Consider the following 27825-nt stretch of genomic DNA (forward strand, 5'->3'; position numbering starts at 1 on the left):
AATGGGCATAAATGTTTCTGAAACAGGTGCATCCCAATTTTTTCAACGTTAACATTATAGTCATTATATGGCCTTTAGAAAAAAAAAATTGGGGGAAGTGGGGCAGTGTGCTATAGAGGTGTGCTGTGTGTGTGTCACTAATTCACGGATGGGATTAATGCAGAATTCCTTGATTCCAAATTCCTTGTATGTGTGAGCATACTTGGCAAAAAAGCTGATTGTAATTCTATAGGCCCCTGTGGCACGGCCTAAGCTTTTGTCCTTAATGGCATTTTTTCCCCTTGCATTACTTCTACTTTAATACTTTAAGTAGTTTTGAAACCAGTAATTTTATACTTTTACTTAAGTAAAAAGCTTGAGTTGATACTTCAACTTCTACAGAAGTATTTTTAAACGCTAGTATCTATACTTCTACTTGAGTAATGAATGTGAATACTTTCGACACCTCTGGTCAGGGACGGACTTGCGACTGATTACGACCAGAGACCCCTCTTACGGCATCTGAAGCTGAAGAGCAATCAGAAACGTGTTAACTCAATTTTTGAGTACTGTATTTATATTTTCCTGCAGGTCCTTTTATTTTTTAGATAGTATGTATGGTGAAAGTACATGGGCATAAATGGAATTTCTTCCATTTCTTGTGTTCAATGTTCAATGTGTTATATACATGGTAGGTAGGCTACGGTATGACCACCTTAAATAATACAGTCAATATCCCGCTCAATATCATTTAATCTGTCATTGTCTATTTTTCGAAAATAAAGATAGTTTAAAAAAGAAATGCCTCGTAAATGTGCAATGATAAACTGCACTTACAGTGGAAACGGATTATCCGTCTTTTCGTTTACCAAGGACAGAAAAAGGTAACGTTCTTGCGTGCTCCGGTCCTAGGCTACCTGAGGCTTAACCTGGTAAGGAAAGTTGCGCTGGAGCCCGGGTAATATCGCACATGGCTTATTCAAGTTGCGCGCTCTCAAGTGTCGAGACTCAAGCACTTAACTTACCTTAACCGATTGTTCCATACAAATGGTTAGTTAACGATTTAACAACTTCAACATCTGCTATTACAGTCGTTATTTTTTTGTAGGACTTGGGCTAATGACCTTGCACAGAGGGAAAACCATCTACACCACTTGTCATTGATTTCTATGCATTCACTGATCTTTACAGATGGGTTTGTTTTAAGCCATTGAATATACCTTAATTGCTCTGCCATGCAACACATTATAAGATACACATGTTTGTTAAATGAGAAATATGGTCTGGGTCACATTGAAACAGTAACAGTTGTATAACAGTAATTATACAAACATTATACCAACATTGCAACAGGCAAGTTTATTCAAACATCACACTAACAAGAACACAATAAGAACAGTAACTAATAAAAAAAAAAGAGAAATGACTGAACATACTGAACAGAGGCAGGGGAAAAGGACAGAGGAAGAAGACTTGTCCGTTGTCACAGCATCAAGGTCCGACTGTAGAGATCAAGAAAGGAAGAGGCATGAGGAGAACAACAGATCACTGCTCTCTAGCAGATTGTTTACTGATGTAAACTAAATTGATGCAGTCTTAAAATTATGATTCTAATCCAGGTTTCTATTATAGAGTTTATTGTTTACTGTTTACTGTTTTTTGTTTACTTTTTATAGTTAGTTAAGAGTTTATTGTTTATCTTATATTATATTATAATTATTGTTTACTGTTTACTTTTTATTTTACTTTTTATAGTTATCTTAGAGTGTATTGTTTATCTTATATTGTATATAATTTATTATTGTGTTGTGTTTCTTTCTGTAAGCTACTGGACAATCAATTTCCTTGAGGGAGTCATCCCAAAAGGATCAATAAAGCCTAATCTAATCTAATCTAATCTAATCTAATCTAATCTAATATATTAGTATAGTAAAGCTTATTTTTAACCTGGAGTCACTAGAACATGGAAGATCTGGATATCATACGACATGATATCCAGCCCGGTCTGCAGCCCGGTCGACGGCCGGGATGCAGAGCCCGTGATCGGGCATGCATCCCGGCCGAGAACCGGGGTCGGGCGGCCTGCGAAAGTCGGCCGGGGAGTTTCACGATCTTCCGCGAAAATCGGCCACAGACTTTCGCGATCTTCCGAGAGTCCTTGGCCGGGCTTCGAAGCCCGCGGCCGGGCTGCAGAGTATAATTAATAAAAATAATTACTAGTTAATTACAGAGAAAATACTTACATTTGTGTTTTTCCAATCCTGTCGCATCTTTTCGTCCTCCATCTTGTCTAGGATATTTCTTTATTTTCCGTTTTCTCGCAAGGTATTGTGGGAGCAAGTCAGAACTGAATCGCTTTGAGGGTGCCCATCGAAAATCTCAATTTTGAGGGGATGTTAGCCCTCCCCCTACCCCTTAAGCTACATTTAAACAGTATTGGGACATGACTCCACGGCGCGTGAACGCGCAACAGTGAGGGCTAGGGTTGAGATTTTCTATGTAGCAAAGGAATGAGATTGGGCCCTAGTCGGTCAGCCTTCCAGAGCCAGTGGCAGCCAGCGCGGCCGGCAAGTGGCAGCCAGCGCGGCCGGCAAGTGGCAGCCAGCGCGGCCGGCAAGTGGCAGCTGTCGTCGCAGCTAGCCAGCCGATACCAGCCAGCGTCGCAGCCCGTCATATAATTATCATACCATACCATCGTACTAAATCATACAAAAATGTTAAATGAAAGAGGCCGATTGCGTCAATAAGTTTGACTAAAAGAGCAAAAATGAATCAGTCCGTGGAGAGAATAGAACACCGGCCTTCAGGATCAATAACTTAGCGTCACTACCACTTGTACAACAGCTTGCGCCACTGTAGCATTAATTTCAAACTATTCCTCTTATATTAAAGTATAGCCTATCGCTCTATAACGAAGAACTTTGTGCATAATATACCTTATTAGGCTCAATGACATTTAACAAAACAAATATATAGGCTATATAAGATATAAAATACAATTAAATAAATTATTTGAATACGCCCCAAATTACAACTTATGTATTTTATTGATACTGATAGACCAACGATTTCATCATTTTAAACTGTACTTCAATATAAAAATATTAAAACAATATTAGCAATAAAGAGCTGTAGGTAGCTTTCGCCAGAGAGCATGGCCTTCTGGTACTTCAACTGTCGCAAAAAACCCGTTAATAACATGCAAATTAACTGATTAAGGACCGCCCATAGACTTTGAGCGACCGAGTCAGACGAGAAAACGGCAGCCAGACGAGCGACCAACACAGCGACCAATGCGACCTACGTCGCGACCAATGCGACCTAGTTCGCGACGCACGTCGTTGGCCACTCGAAGAGCTCGGCCCTACTGCGACCTACAGCTCGAATTAAAATAAATGGAAGCCTATCCAACAAGTTCGATCTACAGAGATCAACCAGACAAGGATGCTGTTTGTCACCAACCCTGTTCACTTACTTTATTGAACCATTAGCCCAAGCCATACGCGAAAATAGAAGAATCCAAGGAGTGACAGTGTGCGGAGTAGAGCATAAAGTCGGCCTCTTTGCAGATGACGTCATTGCATTCCTTGAACGGCCTAGTGAGTCGTTGCCAGAATTTCTAGATCTCTTGAACACATATGGACAACTATCAGGATACAAGATAAATATCACTAAAACCCAAATACTCACCATCAATTATACACCACCAAAGGAGATTCAAGAAAAATTCAATTTAAACTGGAATCTAAAGAAAATAAACTACTTAGGAGTAGAAGTGACTAGAAACATACCAGGACTATAAGGCGAATTATGATAGAATTAACCGAGAATTATTAAAAGATATACATAGATGGACCACCCTAACATTGGATTTTAGCTCAAGGATTGAATTAATAAGAATGAATGTACTACCCAGACTTTTATATTTGTTCCAAGCATTACCGATAGAGATACCTCTAACGCAATTCGTAACATGGGACAGGATGATATCTAGATTTATATGGGGGGGGAAGAGACCTAGAGTGAGATTCAGAACCCTCCAGCTAAAGAGGGAGAAGGGGGGCATGAGTCTGCCCATGCTGAGAGAATACTTCCACGCGGCCCAGCTAAGATATGTACATTGTTGGTGTAAACTAGATTATAAAGCAAAATGGAAAGAAATGGAAAAATCATTTGGAATGTGTCCGATACAGAGTATTATAGGAGATAGAGAAACATTTAAGAAGGTTAGCAATCAAATGGATTCGATCACAAAATTTACCTTGGAATTATGGTTCAAATTACTTAGACATAATAAGGCGGAGAAGGATGCAAATGTATTAAAATGGGTGGCTTTTGATAGCAGTTTTAAATCAGATGGGCAGCGTGGGGGACTCAGACAGCGGGCGGACAAGGGCATTACGGCATGGTGCACACTGGTGAAAAAGGGGAAGATAATGAGTTTTCAAGACTAGAAAACGACATATGGCCTGGATTGGCGGGATTTTTACAAATATCTACAGATACGGGATTATTATGGGAAACGGATTGGACAGGAGGTCTCACTAGAAATGAACCAGGTGGTACAAGTATTGGTTGATACATATAAAGGGAACCGGGTCAGGACTATAACTACATTATATAAGGCATTAATGGATGACAAAAGCACAACAGGATATATTAAAGAAAAATGGGAAAGAGAATTTGACATGGAAATACCTGACGATGGATGGGATAATATGTGGGAAAAACATAAGACAACAACCTGTTCACGAGCCTGGAGAGAGTTTTCCTGGAAAAATCATATACGTTTTTTCATCACTCCTAAAATATCTAATAACTACTCTGAGAAAGGAAAGTCATGTTGGAGGAATTGTGGGTCATCTGATGCTAACCATGCACATATTTTTTGGAATTGTCACAAAATAACAGGGTTCTGGGGAATGGTACATGGGTTAACACAAGAGATCCTGGGATACGAATTTCCTATGAACCATGAGCTGATGTATCTGTATATTTACTCAGAGGATATTGTACATGATGGAGACTCATATCTATTCAAAATACTTATGGTTGCTGGGAAAAAAGGTAATTACAAGGAAATGGGGGGGTGAGGATCTACCCACTCAGACCCATTGGGTGGACACAGTGGGGGAAATATATATGATGGTAAGACTGACACACAGGCTACGGCTGACAGGACCACAGATGGACAGTAAATGGAGGAAGTGGACCCTATGGCAGTTGACACAGAATTGACATGACAGCAGGTTTTTCTTTTCTTTTCCTTGTTTTTTGTTTTCTATTATTTATTTTATTTATTGTTTAATTTTCAATTATGGTCGTCGATGTTGTTGATGACTTGTATTTGTGTTTGTCTTATTGATGAATAAAAAGAAAATTGTAAAAAAAAAAACTGTGTTGGAGGTGGCCGAAAGGTTTCTTGAGGAGTTAGAAATGGGCCCAGAGGAGTTGCACACATTCATGAGGCAGAAGTTTGAGGTGCAGGAGAGAGGGAGGGAGGGCAAAGGCAGGAGTGAGGGAAATGGTAAAGAAGGGGAAATGGACACTGTGGGCCATCATAAATGTTGACTGTGGGTCTTGCTACCTCTTCCTCATCCCCGTTAGACGCTATAGTGCTAGTTCTAGTATGCGTCTACCTTATGTGACGTCATCGCCGAATTGCGTAAAAAATAACCGTTACTAACCAAAAACCACAAAAACTGGACTTTAACACCATTTTGGAGACATTTCTAACTTTATATACATATTTTGAGTGCTTTATGTACTACTCATTAATCAAAACTTCCGGTTAACCTGCACCAAGGGCTTTAACCTGTTACGTTAATGTAAATTAAGCCAAAAAAGTTGCTTAGTTCCTCTTTAAATAACACTAGGCCTATGTGAAAAGATTATTGATAGTAACACCAGCGGCGGCCACATCTAGTGGTTACAGAGAGTAACCCACTAGATGAGGTGTCATACAACACACGCACGCGCACACGCACACACACGCACACGCACACACACACACACACACACACACACACACACACACACACACACACACACACACAAATACAGTAGGGTTTTAAGAACAAAGAAATGCTATATGAATGCAATTCAAAAAGGCGAGCTAAGTATTTTTACAATACGTTCTCAATCTTTTCAAGTTTTCATATCGATAAAACTATATATTAATCTGGTTGAATCCATCTTATTAGAGTTCATAAATGGAGGCGAGCCTTGGTGAAGTTTAAACATGGAGTGAATATCCGATTGGTCAGTGGGTTGTTTATGGGAGGCCTTTCAAAATATTTAACCTTCACCCATTGGACTATACGGAAACGTCACTAGAAGACCATTGGTTTAGAAATGAGAAGGCGAATTTGAAACTTGGAGCATCCGTGTTTTGGATTGAAACGTGTGACTCAAACGTCAGTTGCGTCTGAAACACGTTGCACGTTATTGAGGATAGTTAAAATGAAGTGAATAACGTATGTTCTCCCACTTGTTTTAAAGTTATGTAGAGAATCATATTTGGTTTGAAGATGACCGAGACGTCGCAGCGGGGACTTCTGGAATTTAGTCCAATAAAGAAAGAAGACAGTAACAAAGAAAACGACGTACCCGTTTTGAGCTTGATTCAGTTCTCAAGGGCTCCGTTTGTTATCTTTGGAACCGTGAAGTTGGGAACATCAAAATCATCACTTCTTCGTATTGAGAATCCCATCGACGACGCTGTGGCGGAAGTTACAATTGAAAAAATTTCATCAACTAAAGGATTTTCTGCTAGCCACAATAGATTCATTATTCAGGTACGTGTCAAGATAAACAACAGTTGAAAAAAATGTCTATGTAAACTAGCTTTTTTGTATTAGACGCTAAGGCCACTCCACATTTAACTCATCCCGTTATTTGAATTAATACAATCATGAATTCGAAACCATGCTGCTCGTTCCGTCTGGCCTAGGCATGATACAATCGTACTGCCATTTATGGCGTGGTGTGTTCGGTATGAGATATGTTTGAACTCCTGTGGGGTGTTCCACAAAGCCGGTTTTATCACATAACCGGGTAAGTTAACACAGGGTTTTCGGTAACCCTAGGTTTTCCGTTCCAAAAGGATCACGGTATGTTAGTTGCTATAGCAACATATGCTCTGAATCAAACCTGGTCGGACCAGGTTTTGCGCAGGTTAAGTTTGAAACATAACCCGGTTTTGGGTATTTCAACCGGCGTTCACCGCAGATTTCAGGTGTTCACAATGGCATGCCCTTTTGATGAGAGAACTGCTGATATCAGAGCGCAAATTATACGTGCAATCCACCGGGAGCGATTGATAAGACCACGGCTCGACATCTTGGCATATTGGATTACTTTTTGCTGGAGTGGAGAGATATAGATTCTCGCGCAAATCTTTAATATATTAAAATAGCCTTACATAGCCAACACTACCAATCGAGGACCTGGCCTCAGTTCACTCCAGACTATTTGCGTAGCCCTCCGTTTTTTTTTCCAAATGGTAGTTGTATCTAGGCTATAATGCTGGAGATGCTGAGCACATCACAGTCGTTTCAGATGACCCATCCAAGATTTGTATCGGCCTCCTATCATACAAAGAGCAATATTGTCTGAGTACTATGCCGAGAGGCATTTACAACATAAAGTATAAAATAGTCCTAACGGACTTGCATCCACTGGAGAATGTTCGATCGTAGCCGGCGGCTTCATTACAAGCACTGATCCATCTTGATCTGTGAAGTGGATGAATTGTCACTTTTAGGTTTTCTACCCAGTTACCAAAAAAAGAAACATTTGGAATAGTATGCGCTGTGGCAAGCACACGGTTTGCATGTGTTACTTCGAAGGCAAAAAATCTAAAATACAAGAAAACACAAAAACCTACATTCAACCAGTGTGGGGTATGGCCCATGACTCTGAGGTGGTAGGTACCTCCAGGTACCCCCTCCATGCCAGGGCGCCCTGAATTTATGTTTATTAACAGCTCCTCCACCGGGGTCAAGACCATTTGAGGGCCAGATCCAGTCTGCCGACTGTCGGTCTTTTCACGATTGGCTTAAAAAAACGGTTTATTTAAATTTATACCAATGGGAAAAGCTTACCAGTTTGTAGGCCTATGTTTTTTATACTTCATTTTTATACTTGATCCTCTGACCGCTTGGAAGCAATCGGAGTACATATTGTTTTAGAAGAAAGGGGTTATGTGGTAGGATCTTTAAGAATGCTTAACTGGGATATTTATATATTCATGGCTCAAATATTAAGGATCATGCTTTTGACGTGTAACTAACGCATTTACGCGGTCAGCGATCCGCTGCCAGGCTTTGGTTCTCCGGGTTCCAGAGGTTTTAGCGTTCCCTTTTCTTGTGATAATGTCCTTCTCCTCGTCATAGCTCTCCAGGAGAACCTGGAGTTCCATTTCATTGAAATAAGCGGCCCGTTTCGCCATATCGATCAGGGTTTCGATGATCCTTACATCACGTCTTTTTAAGTTTGGCGTGGACGCGCACAACCCTGTGTTAACCAACTCCGAGTTGATTGAACTAATGCATAACCTGCTGCTGTGGAACCGAAAACTCTGGGTTGGTCAACACAGGGTCAATCAACCTAGAGTTCAGCGTTAACTGTTTGTTAAACCTCCGTTCGTGGAACACCCCTCTGGATGCATGATATGTATATTATACCGAATTTGTGTTTTGCTTTTGCAGCCGGACAGCACCTTTACTCTCACAATTACTTGGACCCCAGCAGAGGAAGGCGGTATTAGAGAGCTGATCGTCTTCAGTGCAAATGGGGTACTTAAACACCAAGCTGTTCTCCTGGGAAGAGCCGAAGCAACCAAGAAAAAAAAGGTATTTGTTTCGATAGGCTATTTGTTTGCTTTTGCCTTCATCATAGTAATAATAATACGAATGTTATTAATAATGATGTTTAATGCAAAGTCATTGATTAAAATGTAGCTCGTTTCATGCCCACCAAGTCACACAAAGCTTATTCATTTGACATCAATTGCTTTAGTGGTCCCTTTTTTATATTTGGTTTCTCCTTGTATTTCCAGAAAAGCTTATGGGACTCTATCAAAAATAATAGGGCAGCAAATCTAACAGCGACGCCCAGATGCAAAAACAATGATGCCACCTTGAAGATCACCGCAAATAAAACCTTCCAGGTGCCTCGGAAGGCACACTACAAGCGTGAAAAGCCCAGTAACCCCCTCACGTTGTTCAATGAGGGGGTAGCCCTTAGAGAGAGGTCCCTCTCTGAAACCAGATCTGTTGAAGATGGTCAAAAGCACCAGCGACCTCCTAAGGGCACTCGGAGGCCCAAGGGTTTGGCTGGGTCTGACCAGGCTCAAGTCAGACATGGCCAGGAGAACACTCCTGTCTTGCTGCTTTATCCAGCTGCTGAACTTGCAGATCTGAGCAATGGTTCAGCTGTCCTGCTGGACTTATTGGGCACATCTGACCACCCGGGTTTGACCAGGGTGCTAAACAGGACCCTCTCACCAGTTGGTACACCAGAGGTGTTCAGAAGGCTCATGCCACATATTCAGTCCCTCGGCAGCCCAGTGATTGAAGCCTTACCAGCCAGTGAGAATGTCAGGGAGCCATCTGTTGACCCTGAAGCGCAGCCATTGGCTCCAACTTTGACGGTGAGTGACGCCCTGGCTCTCATCGATTCTGATCTCGACACGGGGATCACACACTCCAGCTGTGACATTTTCTCAGATTCCCTGGATTCTGCGGGTGGTAGTCCCGGCCTTGTGCCTGTGAAACCGTTGCTCAACGTGATCCCAGATAGCCCAGATCCGTCAGAATGCAATGGGCAGAGGTGTACTTTCTTTGTCAGCAAAAACAAAGCTACCAGCCCGCGGCACGGACCCCCTACCCCCGTCATCTTTCCCTTCACCTCCCCGCCGGAACTTTCCTCCTCCCTCATGCATCCTAGGGTCAGTCTCACCGCCACGTCTCTGTCGTCTTTGCCGCCTTCCCCTTGCACTTTGCCTCCATTTTTCCGCCCACTCTCCTCTCCTGTCTCGGTCCCCCTGATGTTAAAAGAATCATCTTCTCCAGCTGGTTTCCTCCTTTTGCCCGTTTGCCCCAAAACGAGTGAAGCGTTACCGCCGAGTGTGTCCAACCCAGCTGGATCATCACCAGCAGCAGCAGCAGTAACATCACCATTGTCGCCGCCACCACCCCCTTTTTCTAAGGAGGTCTTGATGTTTCCCGTGCACACAAAGACCCAGCTGGACCTGGCAAAGAATAAGAAGAGGAAGAGCGACGAGTACTTGAGGAGTGAAGAGAGGGTCGGGGATGTGACGAGACCGGACCTTGTCAAGAGGAGCAGAGTCGTCACTACCACAACGAGGGAAAGTATAAGGCCACTGCGTGAGAAGAAGCGTGTTGTGGAGAAGCCCCAACGCCAGCATGGTTCGTCAGGTGAGGCGTTTGTGGCCTTGTTTGAAATGTGTGACAAAACCTGTTGTTGCCCCTCTTCTTAAAGACATGCATCTAAATATATACCTAGGTTATTGTAAATGTACCTAAGCTGACAACCAAAGATCATTTCACAATCAGGTAAACCTGATGTCTACCTCACACCCAATTTTCTTTTTGTTGGTAATTTCAACCTGAGATTCGAGATGATATTAAGGCTAGTCAAATAAGACGCCACAGGTTCCTGATTACTTTGTGGATACAGGCTGATTCATTTCTTTTGTGTTTTTAGTTTTGGTCCGCTCTACCTCAGCGTCATCCATGAAGAGCACAAGAGCAGTGGTTCCAGCAACTAGTAAGTCAGCCTTGCGAGGTATATTGTGTCTACCGCTTTTACACTTGGTGAATTTTTTTTTTTTTTTTTTATGGAAATAAGCGATTTAAAAAAAATTCTGAATCGTAATTGAATCGAGAACAAATAAATCGCAGTGCATTGATTAATCAATATTTTTTACCAGCCTTACCTAGTCTAGAGTCAATAATGGACACACTTTTGAAATTGTTGCTAAATAAAAAATCCTCAGAAATAAGAAGAGATATTTTTTTAAAAACTAAAGGTTGTAGTAGGACCATGAAGAGGCCATACCTCTATGGAACAAGTTTTGCGGCTCTAAAGTCAATAATGGCAACGCTATGGAAATTTTGCCATTGTGGTCATTTTCAGTTTTGCACTTTGCAGACGGTCCCTAAGCTCGCGGCTGAAAGCAGACAGCTCGTAGAAGCCAATGCAATTCACCGTTCGCTTAAGACGGCTTGTTTGGATGAAATTAATGTTGTAGCTGGTTTTCTGGGTTACTACACTCAATTGTGATTACACTCAACTAATGATCAATTGAACCGTAAACTCAGAATCTGCCACTTTATTTCCAAGTTTCTCCCCTTTTATGCTTTGCTCACAGCGTGAATTGGCCCTTGATATGAAGCGTCCGTAGCGCAAAATAACATTTGTTTCTAAAGAGAAGACGGAGCTCTCCTCTTTGTTTATATGCTTTACTCAGGTGTGTGAATTGACCTTGATATGAAGCGTCCGTAGCGCAAAATAATGGAACATTAGTTTTTTAAAGAGATAAGATGGAGCTCTTCTCTCCTCTCGGTTTATATGCTTTACTCACAAGTGTGTGAATTGACCTGGATTTGAAGCGCATATCCAGTGTCCGTAGCGCATGGAATGTTGTATTATTTTGCGTAGCGAGCAATCATATAACATTCGTAATTTAAAGAGATAAGCTGAAGTTCTCCTCTCCTCTGGTTAAAAAAAATAAATTCAGCAGCGGCGGTAAGGCGCATATAGGGGAATCACTGCCCTTTTTATATTGTGTTCATGAGTGAAGTTCGCTCAATTAATTGGTTGTTTAATTATTATTATATATATATATATTATTATATGCATTATATTATGTATTTAAATATTGTATCACCACAGTAAGCTAAGTGTAACGCTATATATGTGTAGATGGATCGATTACATGGATATCTCTTCTAGCTCAATATAAGGTCGGTGACCCCAGACTCAAGGCTGTGACACTTTTTCATGCCATGAACGGTCAAGTGATTTGCATTTTCTCACTCCGTCTCATTAGGTGCACTGTCGCTGAAGGCTTTTCGCACTGTACCAATAAGGACTGCAAAGGTTGTTGCCGTGGCTCAGGCAAAGTTGACCTTCATTAAACAAACTCAAACAGGTATTTACAATAATCATAATGACTCCTTCCTTATATGTATATCCCATCAGGGGTTGAAACTTAGGTTTCAAAAGCACTTGCCCATCGGGCAAGTACAGGTCATGTTCAACTTGCACGAACGTGATGTTCACTTGCCCAAATTAAATTCAGAATCGTGAACGGGCCTCTTTTTGCCAGGCACCTGGCCTGGTTTTGAGGGGCTCAGGAAACTAAGGCCCCGTTCACACGAAGCCGAAACGGGCGAAACCGTTACGGCTTCGATCTATCCGGTTTCGAAGTATCTCTAAAGACGAAGCCAAGCGAAACCGGGTAAATCTGTAGAAACGCTAGTACACATTCCAGGCCCATAAGGGGCGCTGCTTCTGGTACAGAAATCCAGAAGAAATGAAATAAGAAGAAGAGGCGAGCATGTGCATAAAGGCTGCCCTTATGCGCATGCTCGCATGTGATTTCTGAGACTCCGCGGGCTTAAGAGCCATTGGCTAGGTGGTCGACGGGTGGGGTGATGACGTCATGGTTTGCGGTTTCAGTCGGTTTCAGGCGTAAACACGAATCCAAAACGTAACCGGGTAGATTTGAAACCACCTCCGAGGGTGGTTTCAGAAGTTTGCGGTTTCGGTCAGCGGATTCGCCGGCTTCGTGTGTACGGAAGGCCGAACCGTACAATACCTTTTGCGGTTTCGCCTTGAAATCGGCTTCGTGTGAACGGGGCCTCATCCAAGCTCAGACTAAATCTGAATGTTAGCTTAAAAAATAACAAACTTCTCTTTGTTTACTTATTTATCGAACGATTACATCGTGCCATGAAATAATTTCAGTCCACTGCAACCTATTAAAGCTATCGCCCAGTTATATGTAGACCTGCATGATTTTATGCAAATGTGCATAACTAAATGTCCAAGGTAGAAGCAAAAATGTATTTTTGAACTTTCACGTTTCACAATCACAATCGCGTTTCTAGTACTGTTGTCGGTGTTGATACTGGATTTTCTAACTTCGATACTATACCTGGGCTGCATCCGAATACTTAGTACATACTATTTCTGTCCAGTGTCTACTACTTGACCATACTACACTTGACTGTGTAGTACGGTCTACAGCTATGCGTAGATCGCCTCCGAACGCTTCCGAACATCGCCGAAACTCCACCGGAAGTTTGGAGATGACGTATCTCCCCTCAGATGCCGGCAAAATTACCTTGATAAGTTACCTGTTTTCCGTCTTGTCATCGTTGCTATTAAATTAAGTCTCTTTTTACTTAATTACTTACTTTACTATTTTACTCTTTTTAATGTCTCTTTTTTTCGCCGCTTTCTACAACGTCTTTCTGGTGGTGACGAGTCAGCCATCTCTTCTTCGTTCGTTACTAGACTCCTGTTGCATTGTGGGATAGCGTAGTGAAGTCCGTGGTTTACTTTGGCGGTAGTACGCATTCGGAAACGTCTTCCGTACTACAGAATGCATACTGAGTATTCGGACGCGCTATATTTTTTGCGTACTACAAAATGCATACTATATAGTATGCAAGTATGAGTATTCGGATTCAGCCCTGGAAAAATATCGATATTCCATAACATTTTTGATATCAGGGGAAAAGTTTTTTTCAGAAAAGAACGTACCCAAAGTAAAAAGAGTATATCTCCACATCTGCAAGGGTGTATATTTCATCTTGGTGCCAAAAGAAAGATTGTTGTGCAAGTGAAATATTCATAATACTTGGTTAAAGTGAATAAAGCCATGGAACACAGCATAAGTGGAAGATAACATTTCCACCTGAAATAATTATCAGTTGGTCGTTATCAGTTGGTAGAGCTGTCTTACTATGAGACACAAATAAAGGTAGATATCTTACAATTTTTACACTTGACACCTCTATTTAAAGTTCAGGGCAAATATAATCGAATGACAAAGTCAAGCCAAACACTCGCAAATACACATATGGCCACTAGATTCTGTTATGTTGCAAGTAGTAATAAGAACAGGAGACCGACATACGTTCAAGTGTAATTATATTGAAGGTAAGCACGTAGCACAGTACTGTAGGTCTAGCTCCCTAGCCTATCTCTACATGTGTTCTCTACTTCTTCTCTAGTACCACAACACACTACATAACAGTAGATCCACCTAGTGGTGTAATGAGGTAGTGGACACAACAGATTGCGCTGAAGAACATGTGTTCTGATTGAAGGAAATTTACCAAGTCATTGATTGTAAACACCATGTTTAGTTGCAAAATTTGACCCAGACACCGGATTATCTGTTTATGGTGGTTATTGTCCACTTTGTGGACGAAAATCACAAAGGTAAAACTTAATTTTTGGTTGTTAATAGAAAAGGGGATGTTTCTTCTTAAGTTGTATTTGCGAGTTTTAGTCACAGAATGATATGGTTTGGACTGTCGGAATAAGTGGAGGCTCAGCTTTCATATAATATATAGTTTGTGAGGGTCCAATTTCGTGAAAAAGATGGCTATTGCTGTGCATGTAAGTTATGAAACTCGCACTCCTCCATCACTACTCCATTTTCCTTCTCTACCTAAACCATGGACATATTATAGAATGGACACCGGATTCCAAAATGGCGCCCATTCATTCCTATGTAAACTGCTCAATGGCGCAGGGCAACATCAAGGAGAGATATGCTTCCGCATCCCGCGAGCCTAGCCAGGCCCTAGTTCATGACGTACCGGAAATATTCTTGTTTTTTAGCACGTCCACCCCCCCCCCCCCCCCCGTCCACAAACCAGCGCAAGGCCGGTACGGTCCCCCCCCCCTCCCCTGTCAAAAACTGAGCGCAAGGCCGGTACGGTCTTCCCCCCCCCCCCCCTCCCCCCTCAACCACTTCAAGAGACCCCCACAAAGATGGAATCATAACTCGAACCCTGCATGGAAGTATAAGTTAACTTCATAAATATAAAAGATTGCTCCATATAACACACACACAACGTAAGTAAGTAGGAAATCTATGTAGTCCTAGAAAAAAATACAGTTCAATGTTATTGCTTAAGAAACACATTCCTTTCAACTATTTACTAAAAATGCAATCAATAATTTATATACAAATAAATGGTAACATATCGATCAGCAATGAGGTTGGAGTAGCCTACCACCCATAAATAATTGTAAATCACCAACATTGTTAACTGCCATATACAGCTAAACAAGCAAATGAAAAATTAAACCGGGTGCATTACGGTACCGTATTGCACCCGTTCTTTGTCTTTGGATCTTTTGAATAAATGGAACAATATACGGTGAATCGCAATGATCGCAAGCAGAAGAACGTGAGAGTCATGGAGCAGTACCTGAACCAGTCTAAAAATCCCTTTATCACTAAAACACTTTTAGAGATAAAAAGTCAACACAGTGCCTTAAACGTCATTCATGTTAAGTAAAAGGAAAAACCTCTGACGCGAGAAGTTAACGGAGCCGTGCACTAGGCCCTCTCGAATGCTGGGCCGAAACAACATTTATTTCCCTACGACTCCTTTCAGCTGCCCAACCCTCCTTCTCCAGCAAGAAATAATAACATAAAACTGCTAATAAAACGTTTGAGGTGGCGTTTTGAAAAGAGAAAACTTCAATTTTTTTAGTACATGGCATAAAGATAATTATGAGCCTTTGATTGATATCCAGTCATTATTTGCGGAGACACATTCCTGTTCCCCACTTGTATTGGAGTGAACGGAGATATCTACTTCTAGGCTAAATTAATCGAGGGACCTGTTCACAGGCCGCTGAAACAGCTGCAATACCAGGCTTGGCCGCTGAGCACTGGTGGATTGTATGTATGCACTGTGCCTTGGGGCTTGACCTAAACCGGTCGCGGAGGCACTGCACTTGAGATGCTAGCTGTGTTGGCTAACCTTTAGCTAACACCGTTGAATCACTGCCAGACACCGCACTGCAAGTGAGTGACAGAAGGCGGGGCTATATTCGTGCTTAAGCGATGGCGTCTGTTAACTCGCTGTCCGAGAGAAGAGAAGACAGCGCGCTGATCAATTGCAAATACATCTATTTTGTGTGATTTTTATTTTATTTATTTTTTTGGAACAAAAGGTTGTTCTGAAGTTTTTAAAATAACCTTTTATATTAACATCCACCCAAAAACCACTTGCCCGTTCGGGCAACCAGAAATCAATCTCAACTTGCCCAAATATTACTTTTAGTTTCCCCAGGCAAGCGGGAAACCGTTAGTGTCTACCCCTGGACTGAACCACGACATGGAGGAGAAGGGATTGTTGCCCGCGATTGTTGACCGGTTGTCTCCCGCTGCAGCCTCGCTGCCTCGGGATCACTGCCTCGGCAGCGGTCAGCGCTTAGGCACTAGAGCCCGACCGATATAGGACTTTTTAAGACCGATACGAATATTTTGTGATTTAAAAGTCCGATATATCGGCATATATATATAAAAAAAATATCAGGAAACGCGCAACAAAACAAACAGATTTCCCTAACATTGGTTATTTTGTAGTTATCCTTTAAATCATTTTCACCCTCAGCTAACACGTAACAACAGCAAAACTGGACATGGTAGTCATGAATTAAGTCATGCTTATCGACTTAAGAGAATTGATGGGGATGTTCTTTTAATTGTTATTCAAGCAATGTATGTCTCGTGACAGTTGCCAACTTACCATGAACACACTTGACCACAATTTTTTTCTGCAGCCATTCCAAGACACCCGATGCCGTTTGCAGCCAAGAACATGTTCTATGACGAGAGGTGGATCGAGAAGCAGGAAAGTGGCTTCACTTGCTGGATCAACTACATCCTTACCCCGGATGACTTTAAAGTCAACCTGGAAGTCAACAAAGGTAAACATATTTACTGTCAATGAACACCCCCACAGCTAAATTATAATACTTTGTGTAGTACCTTTTCAATTGTGGCAGAGTGTTCTGCTGATGTTGATCCAAATGATGTTTATGCGGTTATTAAAGGTCCCATGGCATGCTACTTTATGGATGCTTTTATATAGATATCAGTGGGCCCACAGTGGGCAACACAATTTCGGGACACAGTTCCCGAAATTCAGCCGTGGTGCAGAAATACAGCCACTACGAGCCAGTCGCACATTGAGCTTTCCCCAAACGCGCTGTTTCTTATTAAAGGTCCCATGGCATGCTACTTTATGGATGCTTTTATATGGATATTAGTGGGCCCCTAACACAATTTTGGGACACAGTTCCCGAAATTCAGATGTGGTGCAGAAATGCAGCCACTACGAGCCAGTCGCACATTGAGCTTTCCCCAAACGCACTGTTTCGGTGTCTGTAGCTTTAATGCAAATGAAAACTACAGACGTATATATTATCATGGCCAAAAGCTGTGTGCGCCTCCAGACGATATTATGAATCACAAACGACTGCGTCGGGTTCTCCGACGTCTCTGGTTCTTCCACTTCCACATCAATCTGAAGTAGACTGAACCGCGTGCACGCTGACAACAATCCCCCATTTCCTTCTCAACCATGGCTGAGGTAACCCAAAGTACAGTCTCGTTGTGGAAATACCAGAGACGTCAAATAACCGACGTGTTATGTGCCATAACACCAACAGCAGAACAGTTATCCAAACAACAAGGAAGTGTACAACACTTGCGTTACAGTGTGTGTAATCACACCCACACAAAAGTGGCGCTTGCACGGTGGTATCTCATCGTCTCATTGGCGGGCCAAATTCTCTGGGCGGGCAAGGCAAAGAAAGGGGAGGTAACTTGGCCCCTTATGATGACATGGGGCCACATTCCAATTCAGCACTTCTGAGCTTCCATTATTTCTAAGGCGAGCAGGATACCTAGTGCTCGTTTTACACCGAACGCAAGTTTTAGCCACTGGGTAACTCATATTAATGTTAGAAAACCTCCATAAAGGGAGATTTTCATGCCATGGGACCTTTAAGTACATATCTGTCCGTCTATATTCCAGTGAACGCTATATCCATTGCCATGGGGAGTGACGACAAGTACAGTGTCCCCAAAGCGCCCACCAAAGAAGAGCTGTCCTTCAGCACATATACCGCCAGCCGCAGGTTAAACCGCCTGCGGCGCAACGCCTGCCAGCTATTCACCTCGGAGGTCATGGTCAAGGCCATCCAGAGGCTGGAGTTGGAGGTGGAAGCCAAGAGACTGCTGGTCCGCAAAGACCGCCATCTTTGGAAAGATATAGGTAGGAGATATGGCAGGTAGAGCCTGGCCCTGCTGCATAAATGCTGCTCACACCGGTGTCTTTGATAATGCATGATTCCGACCTTTTTGGATGTGTGAAATGTCTATATTTCTATTTCATCATGGATTTTCCCACGCCTTGGTAGCAAAATCCTTTGTGTCAATACACTTATGCACACTGTCCATACAATTACACCATTTGGGACGGTTTTATTCAGTAGCAATCACAAATGACAAATTTTTGTAACACCAAATGGCAGAAGAAAAATAACTACTTGAAGAGGAGAATATGTGCTGTTTATGCATCCAATGAATAGGAAGGACAAAAAACATGCCTTGTTTGTCTCTATTTCTAGGTGAACGGCAAAAAGTCCTTAACTGGCTGCTTTCATACAATCCCCTCTGGTTACGCATCGGACTGGAGGTTTGTTTCCTTGAGATATGTTTTATTTTTTTATTACATACTTTTAACTGAATTAGTGTTGACAGTAGGGTTCAAGGGTTTTGGATTCCATGGGTTGTTGTAACATGTTAATTTCCCATGTATGGGATGAAATAAAGTTCTTATCTTCAAAACCTTTTTGCCTGTGTGTAAAACACAATTTTAATATATATATATATATATATATATATATATATATATATATTAGGGATCGACCGATATATCGGTCGGCCGATATTATCGGCCGATATTCGCGTTTTTACGTGTATCGGTATCGGCCGATACGCGGCTGATTTTCGCCGATATTTTTTCGCCTTTTTTTCTTTTTTTTTTACTTCTACCTCACCTGTTTTTAATATTTGTTAAATATTGTTCATCTACTTGTTCTTACTTGTTCTACCTCACCTGTTTTTACTATTTTTTAAATATTGTTTTTTATATTGAAGTTCAATAAATGTTCCTTTTTTTAAATTGAGACTTGTAACATTTGTTATCAGTGTAATTTTTATGATTGAGGGAGCAAAAGCAGTATCGGCTCCAAATATCGGCTCTAAATATCGGTATCGACGTATCGGCTAAGGCTGATGAAAAAATATCGGTATCGTATCGGCCCTAAAAAATCTGTATCGGTCGATCCCTAATATATATATATATATATATATATATATATATTTTTTTTATTAATTAATACAGACAATCTTTGGAGAGCTGATCCCGCTGGAGAGCAACAGCGACGTCTTGGGTCTGGCAATGTTCATCCTCACGCGGTTGCTTTGGAATCCTGACATTGCCACCGAATTCAGACACGCTAAAGTGCCTCACTTGTACAAAGACGGTGAGTTACAAATGCTTTAGTCGGCTTTGCAGTCTAGATGGTGCGGCAGTACTCTTGCCCTTCTGCACTGTTCTGTCTCTGGCAGAATGTGATGCTTGACCCTGCGAAGCGGATGTTTGATTACAATTTCAATCCTGTGCCTCCTGGATCAGGCCATGAGGAGGTGCTGTCACGCTTCACTCTGAAGAAGCTCCTCCTGCTTGTGTGTTTCCTGGACAAGGCCAAAGAGTCCCGTCTGATCGAGCACGACCCATGTTTGTTCTGCATGGACGCGGAGTTCAAGGTAAAACCGGCACGTCAATGAGCATACATGGCATTTAAACCTATATAAAGATTTACCTAACTAGTTATTTTAGCGCCTCTGGACCCCATTGGTTAAAAACGCTGTACTCAAGGCGAGGAAGGGAGTGACTTAGTAATTGATACTAATTGTCAGCTCAACAATGACCTTCATCTCTTTTGTCAAAAGAAATAAAACAAAACAAGGGACCCAACGTAACAAAAAGAAAGCGGGGGGTGGTTGAAGTGTTTTCGCTCTAGCCCTTCTAGGGCTAGAGCGAAGAGCTAGTAGATTCTAGCCCTAGCTACTGTCGATACGGAGAACAGAGTGAACAGACTACAACCAAACCCCCTTTCCGTTTCCGTCTCCGGTCCGGTTTCCGTTTCAATGGATTTACAAAATGCCAAATAAAACACGACAAACTGTATTTCGCTATGATACTTCATTAGGAACATCAACGAACACCACTAATCACTCGATGAGTTTCACATTTATGAAAACAAACGTTTCGGGCTGTTTTAAGGACAGGTTTGTGAATGCACATAGCCAACCATTGTGAAGCAGTCAGGGGCGATTGGAAATTAGCCAAATACCAGAGACGGGAGCAATATTACAAATTTCGGTGTTCTCTATTTCATCCTAGACAGTGAAAGTTAAACAATGGTGAAAGTTCAACCATTGTTAAAGAGCCAAACACAAAACCCAAAACCGTTTTTTTGTTTTAAACGTGGTTATATGTCTTGTATGACCGTCAACATAGTAATCAATGCCATTTTATCTTTTTTTAGGGGAAATAAGACCCCAATTTGAAAAGAGGGGTAAAATCCTATGTTTTTGCGATAATCCCCAAAACTACACTCTGCCACGAATGCAGTGCCTTTTCCGAAGCACTCAGAAGTCAAGACCAAGGGGCAGTGGCGGTGTCACACTAAATTTGTACCGGCTGCCAAATTTGTACCGGGCGCGTCATCCATACGTAATCCACTCCAAATCTGCCTGGCAACAGATGATCGCTTCGTCCGTTGCCTGGCAACGGACGATCGCGTCGAATGACGTGAAAGGTTCACGAACATTCGCGAACCTTCTATCTAGCGATCCGTTATCTGTATTGTGCTATTTCGTCCTTGACCTGCTTTAAACACTCAGTTTACTTGCTAAATTTGATTAAACAATTAAATACAATACAAATATAAAGTAAAAACAAGTGTTATCTAGATCCGTTTTCTGTATTATGTTATTTCGTCTCTGGCAACATGAGCGCGAATGTTTTTTTAAACCCGCTTTAAACACTGTTTACTTGCTAAATGTGATCAAACAATTAAATACAATACAAATATAAAGTAAAAACAAGTGTTATCTAGCGATCCGTTAACTGTATTATGTTATTTCGTCTTTGGCAACATGAGTGCAAAAGTTTTTTGAAACCTGCCCGGCAACGGACGACGCGATCATCTGCTGACAGGCAGGTTTGGAATGGATTACGTATGGATGACGCGCCCGGTACAAATTTGGCAGCCGGTCCAAATTTAGTGTGACACCGGCACGGTGTGTGTGGAGCTCTGTCTAGGCAGTGGTTGACTGCGGCGTCAGCCTTTTAGTATAGCGCCACAGTGTTTTTGGATGGTGACACTTCTTCTGAGTAGCGGCTAATATAATGTCGGCGTCTGAGTGCGGGTTAGACTTCCTGGACCCACTCTTTCAGGGCTCCAGACTGCGACCAAAATGTGAGTGTGCGACTGAATTTTACATCTGGTCGTACATGTGCGACCAGAGAGACAGAAGGAGAGCAAGACAGTCATTACGAGAGCGAGACAGCCATCTCTTTCCCGACAATCCCCTCTGTGCACGAACCCTTACATATGGTAATTAGGGCTGGCGGGAATTATTCGAATACTCGTTTGGAAAATTAATATTCAAAGCTTAAATTAGTATTCGGTGCTTCTTTTTTTTTTTTTCATGTACGTGACGTTACCAGAGCGAGGGAGGCAAACTATAAGCGTCAGCGACACCAAGCAGAGAAGCGAGAGAGGTGGAGGAAGAAGGATATCTTGTTTCCCTTTACTTTATAACACAACATTAGCGGGATCTCGGGAGGAAAAGTAATACTTAGCGAAATGCTTAGCTTAGTTGTATGTTTAAGTTCGCTGTACAGCACCGCGCCATCAACTGTGACTGGCTTGCTGCAGAGCGTGAGCGTCTTGGGTATGCCCGGTCAATATAATGGATATAATTTGGACACATAAGACAATCAATATTCGGTATTTGTTATGGATTTATTGTACAAATTCCCTGAAAAGATGCACGTTCCAGGATGAATTGAAAAGCCCCCATAAGGGCTGAGATGGCAGAGGACAGCTGATTTTGAGCGGAACAACAGCTGTTCGCTTTCACAGGGAAAAACTAAGGATTTTCAACCTACTTAGGCCTACTAATTAACGTTCAAAAGCTATTAAATCTTCTACAAAATATGCAGATACTGTCAAAATCGTTTCCAGAGAGTATATAGGGATTATTAATGTTGTTTTTGATGGTGTTTTTTTTCTGGAACGAGTATTCGAATATTCGCTCGGAAAAACCAACGAGTATTCGAAGCCTGAAAAATGGGATTCGGGCCAGCCCTAATGACATGTACACATAATTAAATTTTGCTGCTGCGGCTTATACTCCGGTGCGCCTTATAGTGCGGAAAATACAGTACTTAAAACTGTATCCGACCCGTGTTCCCACAGTAGCGCAAATTACATTCAACACCCGACCCGCTATAAATTTATATCAATGCCCGACCCGCTATAAATTCATATAGACTCCTGACCCCCACCCAAATTGGACACATTAGTTGGAACGCTGGACAATTACCCTATGTGGTGTTTGGCCTGGTGCTTTAGATTGCTGTGCAAAAAAAGCACATCATCCACTGTTGATGGTTTCAGTTGACTCCTCCGCTCCTGGATAACATATAATAATAATAATAATAATAATAATAATAATAATGATGGATTGAATTTATATAGCGCTTTTCTAGACGCTCAAAGACGCTTTACAGTGAAAGGGGGACCTCACTAACCACCACCAGTGTGTAGCACCCACTTGGGTGATGCACGGCAGCCAATATGCGCCAGAACGCTCACCACACACCAGCTTGAGATGGAGAGTTAGGGAATTAATGAGTCAGCCAATTATACAGGAGGATGATTAGGGGGCCAGATTGAATCAGCCTGGTTGGGCCAGGACACCGGGGAAACCCCTACTCTTTGCGATAAGTGCCCTGGGATATTTTATGACCTCAGTGAGTCAGGAACTCGGTTTTACGTCTCCTCCGAAGGATGGCGCCTTCCACAGCACAGTGTCCCCGTCACTGCACTGGGGCAACGGGATTGATGTTAAGGCCAGACGGAAGAGTGCCACCGATTGGCCACCATCTGACACCACTTACAGCACCTGGTATTCCCAGGCAGTCTCCCATACAAGTACTAACCAGGCCCGACTATGCTTAGCTTCCGAGATCAGACGAGATCGGGCGTGTCCATGGTGGTAAGGCCGTTAATTACCACCATGTAATTCATTTTTACACTATATCCAGCACCGGAGAAGTCACGCTCGCAATCCCAAAACCCGTGTCCGATCCGCGTTGTTCAGGCGTCCGACCGACTGATGCATATTTATCCAAATATTCATCAGTAATACATAAAAAAAAAATGTAAAAATCACATTGGCATGTTGATATACGGTGTGTGCCCCTAAAATTTCTGGGTGTGCCCTGAAAATGTTCAGTTGGGGGTCACAGTGCTCCTAGTGAAAAAAGTTAGTCTGGAGCCCTGTATTGTACAACGCTACAGTGTGGAGCATTTCATTTACACCGTCACTCATTATAATGCTCCTGCACAGCGACTGTAGTAAAGCAGTATCACAAAGTTGGTTGTAACCATGGGGATAATACCTCCTTCTTAAAACTCGCAACAAAAAAAGGCAATTGTTAGTCTTGTTATTTTCGAATTCCAGCTGAAACAGTGAGTTCACTGGCTCTTTAATTTATCATACTTATACTTAATCATAAACATAGTGTTGGATGCATCAATGCTTTAAAGGTCCCATGTCATGCTATTTTATGTATTCTTTAATATAGGTATTAGTGGGCAACTATCACAGTATTCAAAGACGTTCCCGAAATTTCAGCCGTGGTGCAGAGTTACAGCCATTCCGAGCCAGTCGCACATTGAGCTTCCCCCAAATGCGCTGTTTTGGTGTCTGTAGCTATAATGCAAATGAGGAGGAGCGAGGCGGGTCAAGGAGGTGGGTGGGGGTGTGGCCCTGAGCAGCTTGCAGCCACGGTACCATGCGCTCTGTTTACAGTGGATGTATCACAATGGCGAGGCGCACACAGCCTTTAGCCGTGTTCTGTAAATATTCTAGAACACACGGGAGTCCTCGAGCTCTATATCTAAATTTTATCATATAGCCTACATAGATATCTATATCATATAATATATATTATAACGGCCAAAAGCTGTGTGAGCCGATATTATGAATCTCAAACGACCGCGTTGGGTTCTCCGACGTTCCTGGTTCTTCAACGTCCTCATCAATGTGAAGTAGACTGAACCGCGACAAGGAGGAGAAAGGTATCGTTGCCGGGCAGCGCTTGGGCACCTCCGCCTCCGTTCTCAACCTTGGCTGAGATAACCCCCAATACGAGTCTCGTTGTAGAAATACCACAGACGAGAGTCCGACAGAATGGTTATCCAAATAACAAGGAAGTGTACAACACTTGCGTTACAGTCCTGGAGCTCTATATCTAAATAATATCATATAATACATAGAAATCTATATCATTTAATACATATTATCACGGCCAAAAGCTGTGTGCGCCTCCAGACGATATAATGAATCACAAACGACTTTGTCGGGTTCTGCGACGTCTCTGGTTCTTCCACTTTCACATCAACCTGAAGTCGACTGAACCGGGCGCCGCCTGCTGCCCGCTGCCGGGCAATGGTGCCTCGCGGCAACCGGCGGCATGTCGCAGTTCATGTACTTCAGCCAGTCAAAGCCAAAGTTCCTTTCCCCCAATTCCTTCTCAACCATGGCTCAGATAACCCCCACAACAGTCTCGTTGTGGAAATACAGGACACGTCAAAGAACCGACAAGAAACACTTGCGTTACAGTGTGTGTATTCTCACGCACGCACGCACGCACGCACGCACGCACGCACGCACGCACGCACGCACGTACGTACGTACGTGGCGCTAGCACGGTCGAGTCTCATTGGCGGGCCAACGTCTCTGGGCGGGCCAGGCAGAGTAAGGGGAGGAGCTGAGATTCCTGATGACGTCATGAATACAGACATTCCAAATCAGCGCACTTGAGCCTCCGTTTTTTCAAAGGCGAGCAGAACAGCTAGTGCTCGTTTTACACCAAACGCAAGTTTTAGCCATTGGGGGACCATAGGCAGGCTAGGGGAACTCATATTTATGTTAGAAAACCTCATAAAGTGAGATTTTCATGTCATGGGACCTTTAATTAAATATTTTCGAATCGTAATATATAATGGGTTGACCACTTTGAACCTTTGTAATTGCAAGATTGTCTATGGTTTATGTGTCTTGTAATGCGTAACACTAACTGTTTCCTCCCTTACAGACTAGTAAGGACTTGATGTTGAGCTTCTCCAGGGACTTCTTGAGTGGTGAGGGCAACCTCCCTCGACACATGGGTTACATTGGCCTACCTGTTTCCCACGTGCAGACGCCCCTTGATGAGTTTAACTTTGCCGTCAAGAATCTGGCAGTGGACCTGAAATGCGGGATTCGTCTAGTGTGAGTATACTCTGCCCTCCTTCTTTTCAGAAGTATGACCGGGTTCTCATTCTGCTTTTTAAATGCTCAGATTAATCTTCCACAGGAAAGTTTTTTTTTCTTCTATAAATGGGATTCCTCGGAAAAAGAGAAAAGCATACATTTTATAAGGAATTCATCAGACTGGCAATGGCACCAAATCATCACCAATTCAGTTCTAGCTCTTTAACGCTATGGTTACGCTATTCCCCTTCTGTTTCAGTCTCTTCAGAATGCTCTGTTTCTGGTGTCTGTAGCTTTAATGCAAATGAGCTGCTGCCCATTGATCAATGAGCTGTCAGACTGAACCACAGCATGGAGGAGAAGTTATTGTTTCTGTTTGCGGACTCCTGGAGCTCTATATAATATAATATAATATATACTATTATATATGGGTATTTATATAATATTATATTTAATATAACTGCCAAAAGCTATGTGCGCCTTGGATGATATTATGAATCATAAATACTGCGTCTGATGTCTCTGGCACTTTCACAATAAGTAAAGACTCGTAGTGGGGGATATCTCGGCCATGGTTGAGAATTTGGGGAAAGGAACTTGGCCTTGACTCTCTGGAGTCCTTGAACCACGTCATGGAGGAGAAAAGGGATTTTACTCCGAGGGCTGAGCTGCCGAACTGCCGCCGAGCTACCCGCGCCGGAGCCGTTCATCTGCTGGTCCACAAAATCTAAGATATTTTCTGATTGGAGTGGGGAAGTGGGAGGTACTATTCAACTGTGCCCCCTTTCTACGTAGGAGGCCGAAACTGACTCTCTGGTTTGGTAACTGTAGGCGGTAGGGATGGGCACGAGTAGTAAATTCCAAACTCGAGTGATCGAAGGAATTCCTCGAGGATCAACCGAGTACTCGTTTAATCTAATCTATTTTTAGAATGCAATACATCTGCAGCAGGAATAGGCCTAATGATGAACGGCAATATTAACAACCAAACATGTAATGCTTATTCTCCATCAAAACAGTCAGAGTTATCAGAGTATTCATTATTTATTTTTGAAAGACACATTTTCCTTACAAAAATAAATATGCGTCTCACAATTTAAATCACGTCGAACCAAGGCCTGTACCGGTTTTAAAAAAACAAAAACGAAACAAGTAGCCTAACCATTGCAAATAATTTAAAGCTGCAAATAAAACGGCAGCAAATGGACTATGGAAATACTCAGCATTGTGATCTTCTCTACACGGCCGGGATGACGGCTGCGTCTTGCGGCGGTGAAAATAGCCGACACACTTGGTTGCTGCGGGTCTGCTTTCCCGAACTAACCGTTGTGTTTCAGGAGAATATGTTGCCACATAGTACTTGTAGTACTCTGGTAGCTCGATTTCGCTTGGCATATTTTACATTTCACCTTATGATCTCCTATTTCTTTAAAGTATTTCAATTCTTCGTTGCGCTTTTCTTTAACCGCCATCTCTTAACTTGTTGAATTCTGGCGTGCCTGCACACGGCATGGCACGCGCCACACAGAAATTTGATACTTTTCATTTGCTTTGTGCCCACGGCATGCGTTAATGGCCTGTACGTCCACACCAGAAGCGAATTGAGCGACCAAATCGCCGGAAGTCATTCACTTTCTATGGGCAAGAGCGACCAACGCTACCAGCGGCCAAAGTTCAGCGACCAGAGCGTCAAAAAAAAGTTGAAAACTTTTTAACTTTATGCAAATGACTATGACGCGCTTCAGCGGCCAAACACTGACAGCCAATCGGAATGTAGACGCTCTTCGCTTGCGTGGATCCCAGGGAACACCGGCAGGCACTTTGGTTCCTACCTACCTTTATTCACTCACTGAACAAATTGTCGGCTGAAGTATTAATCGCGGCTGTAACTGGGCACCCGGTGTTGTACGACCCAACCCTTTTTCAGTTCAGAGATCGAAACGCCGTAGTGGTTTGGATACCAAGTGATGATAAGCGGGAGTATTTATACATCTACAGGGTAGCCGCGGGGTCTTAAAAGTCTAAAAAATGTCTTAAATTTCATGTTCCTAAATTAAGGCCTTAAAAAGTCTTAAATTGCGTTACCCAAGTCTTAATTTTTTAAAGATGGTCTTAAATTTCCTACTAGGATATGTTTTCGTAGT

At 42.5% G+C, this 27825-nt stretch overlaps 1 protein-coding gene and 1 non-coding gene across 3 annotated transcripts in view; one reads left to right on the forward strand and one right to left on the reverse strand.

Moving 5' to 3' along the window:
- The first annotated feature begins 6356 nt into the window (after positions 1–6356).
- The window catches only part of aspm (assembly factor for spindle microtubules), a 62242-nt gene continuing 40773 nt past the window's right edge, over positions 6357–27825 (forward strand). Inside the window, exons 1-12 of one of the 2 annotated variants that reach the window (XM_030371821.1) lie at positions 6357–6776; positions 8691–8834; positions 9041–9634; positions 10223–10421; positions 10711–10773; positions 12059–12160; positions 16831–16977; positions 18090–18329; positions 18685–18752; positions 19464–19605; positions 19758–19888; positions 25524–25699. In XM_030371821.1, coding sequence (XP_030227681.1) covers positions 6510–6776; positions 8691–8834; positions 9041–9634; positions 10223–10421; positions 10711–10773; positions 12059–12160; positions 16831–16977; positions 18090–18329; positions 18685–18752; positions 19464–19605; positions 19758–19888; positions 25524–25699 — 2273 coding nt within the window. In that variant the 5' untranslated portion in view covers positions 6357–6509. Of the gene's footprint in view, positions 6777–8690; positions 8835–9040; positions 10422–10710; positions 10774–12058; positions 12161–16830; positions 16978–18089; positions 18330–18684; positions 18753–19463; positions 19606–19757; positions 19889–25523; positions 25700–27825 lie in introns of both variants that reach the window. The other variant, XM_030371820.1, reaches the window with a different exon arrangement.
- On the reverse strand, positions 23312–23430 carry LOC115556422 (5S ribosomal RNA). Its single transcript, XR_003979005.1, has one exon. It is a non-coding gene; the product is annotated as a 5S ribosomal RNA (ribosomal RNA).

Source organism: Gadus morhua, chromosome 12, assembly GCF_902167405.1.
Source record: "Gadus morhua chromosome 12, gadMor3.0, whole genome shotgun sequence".
Taxonomy (NCBI): domain Eukaryota; kingdom Metazoa; phylum Chordata; class Actinopteri; order Gadiformes; family Gadidae; genus Gadus; species Gadus morhua.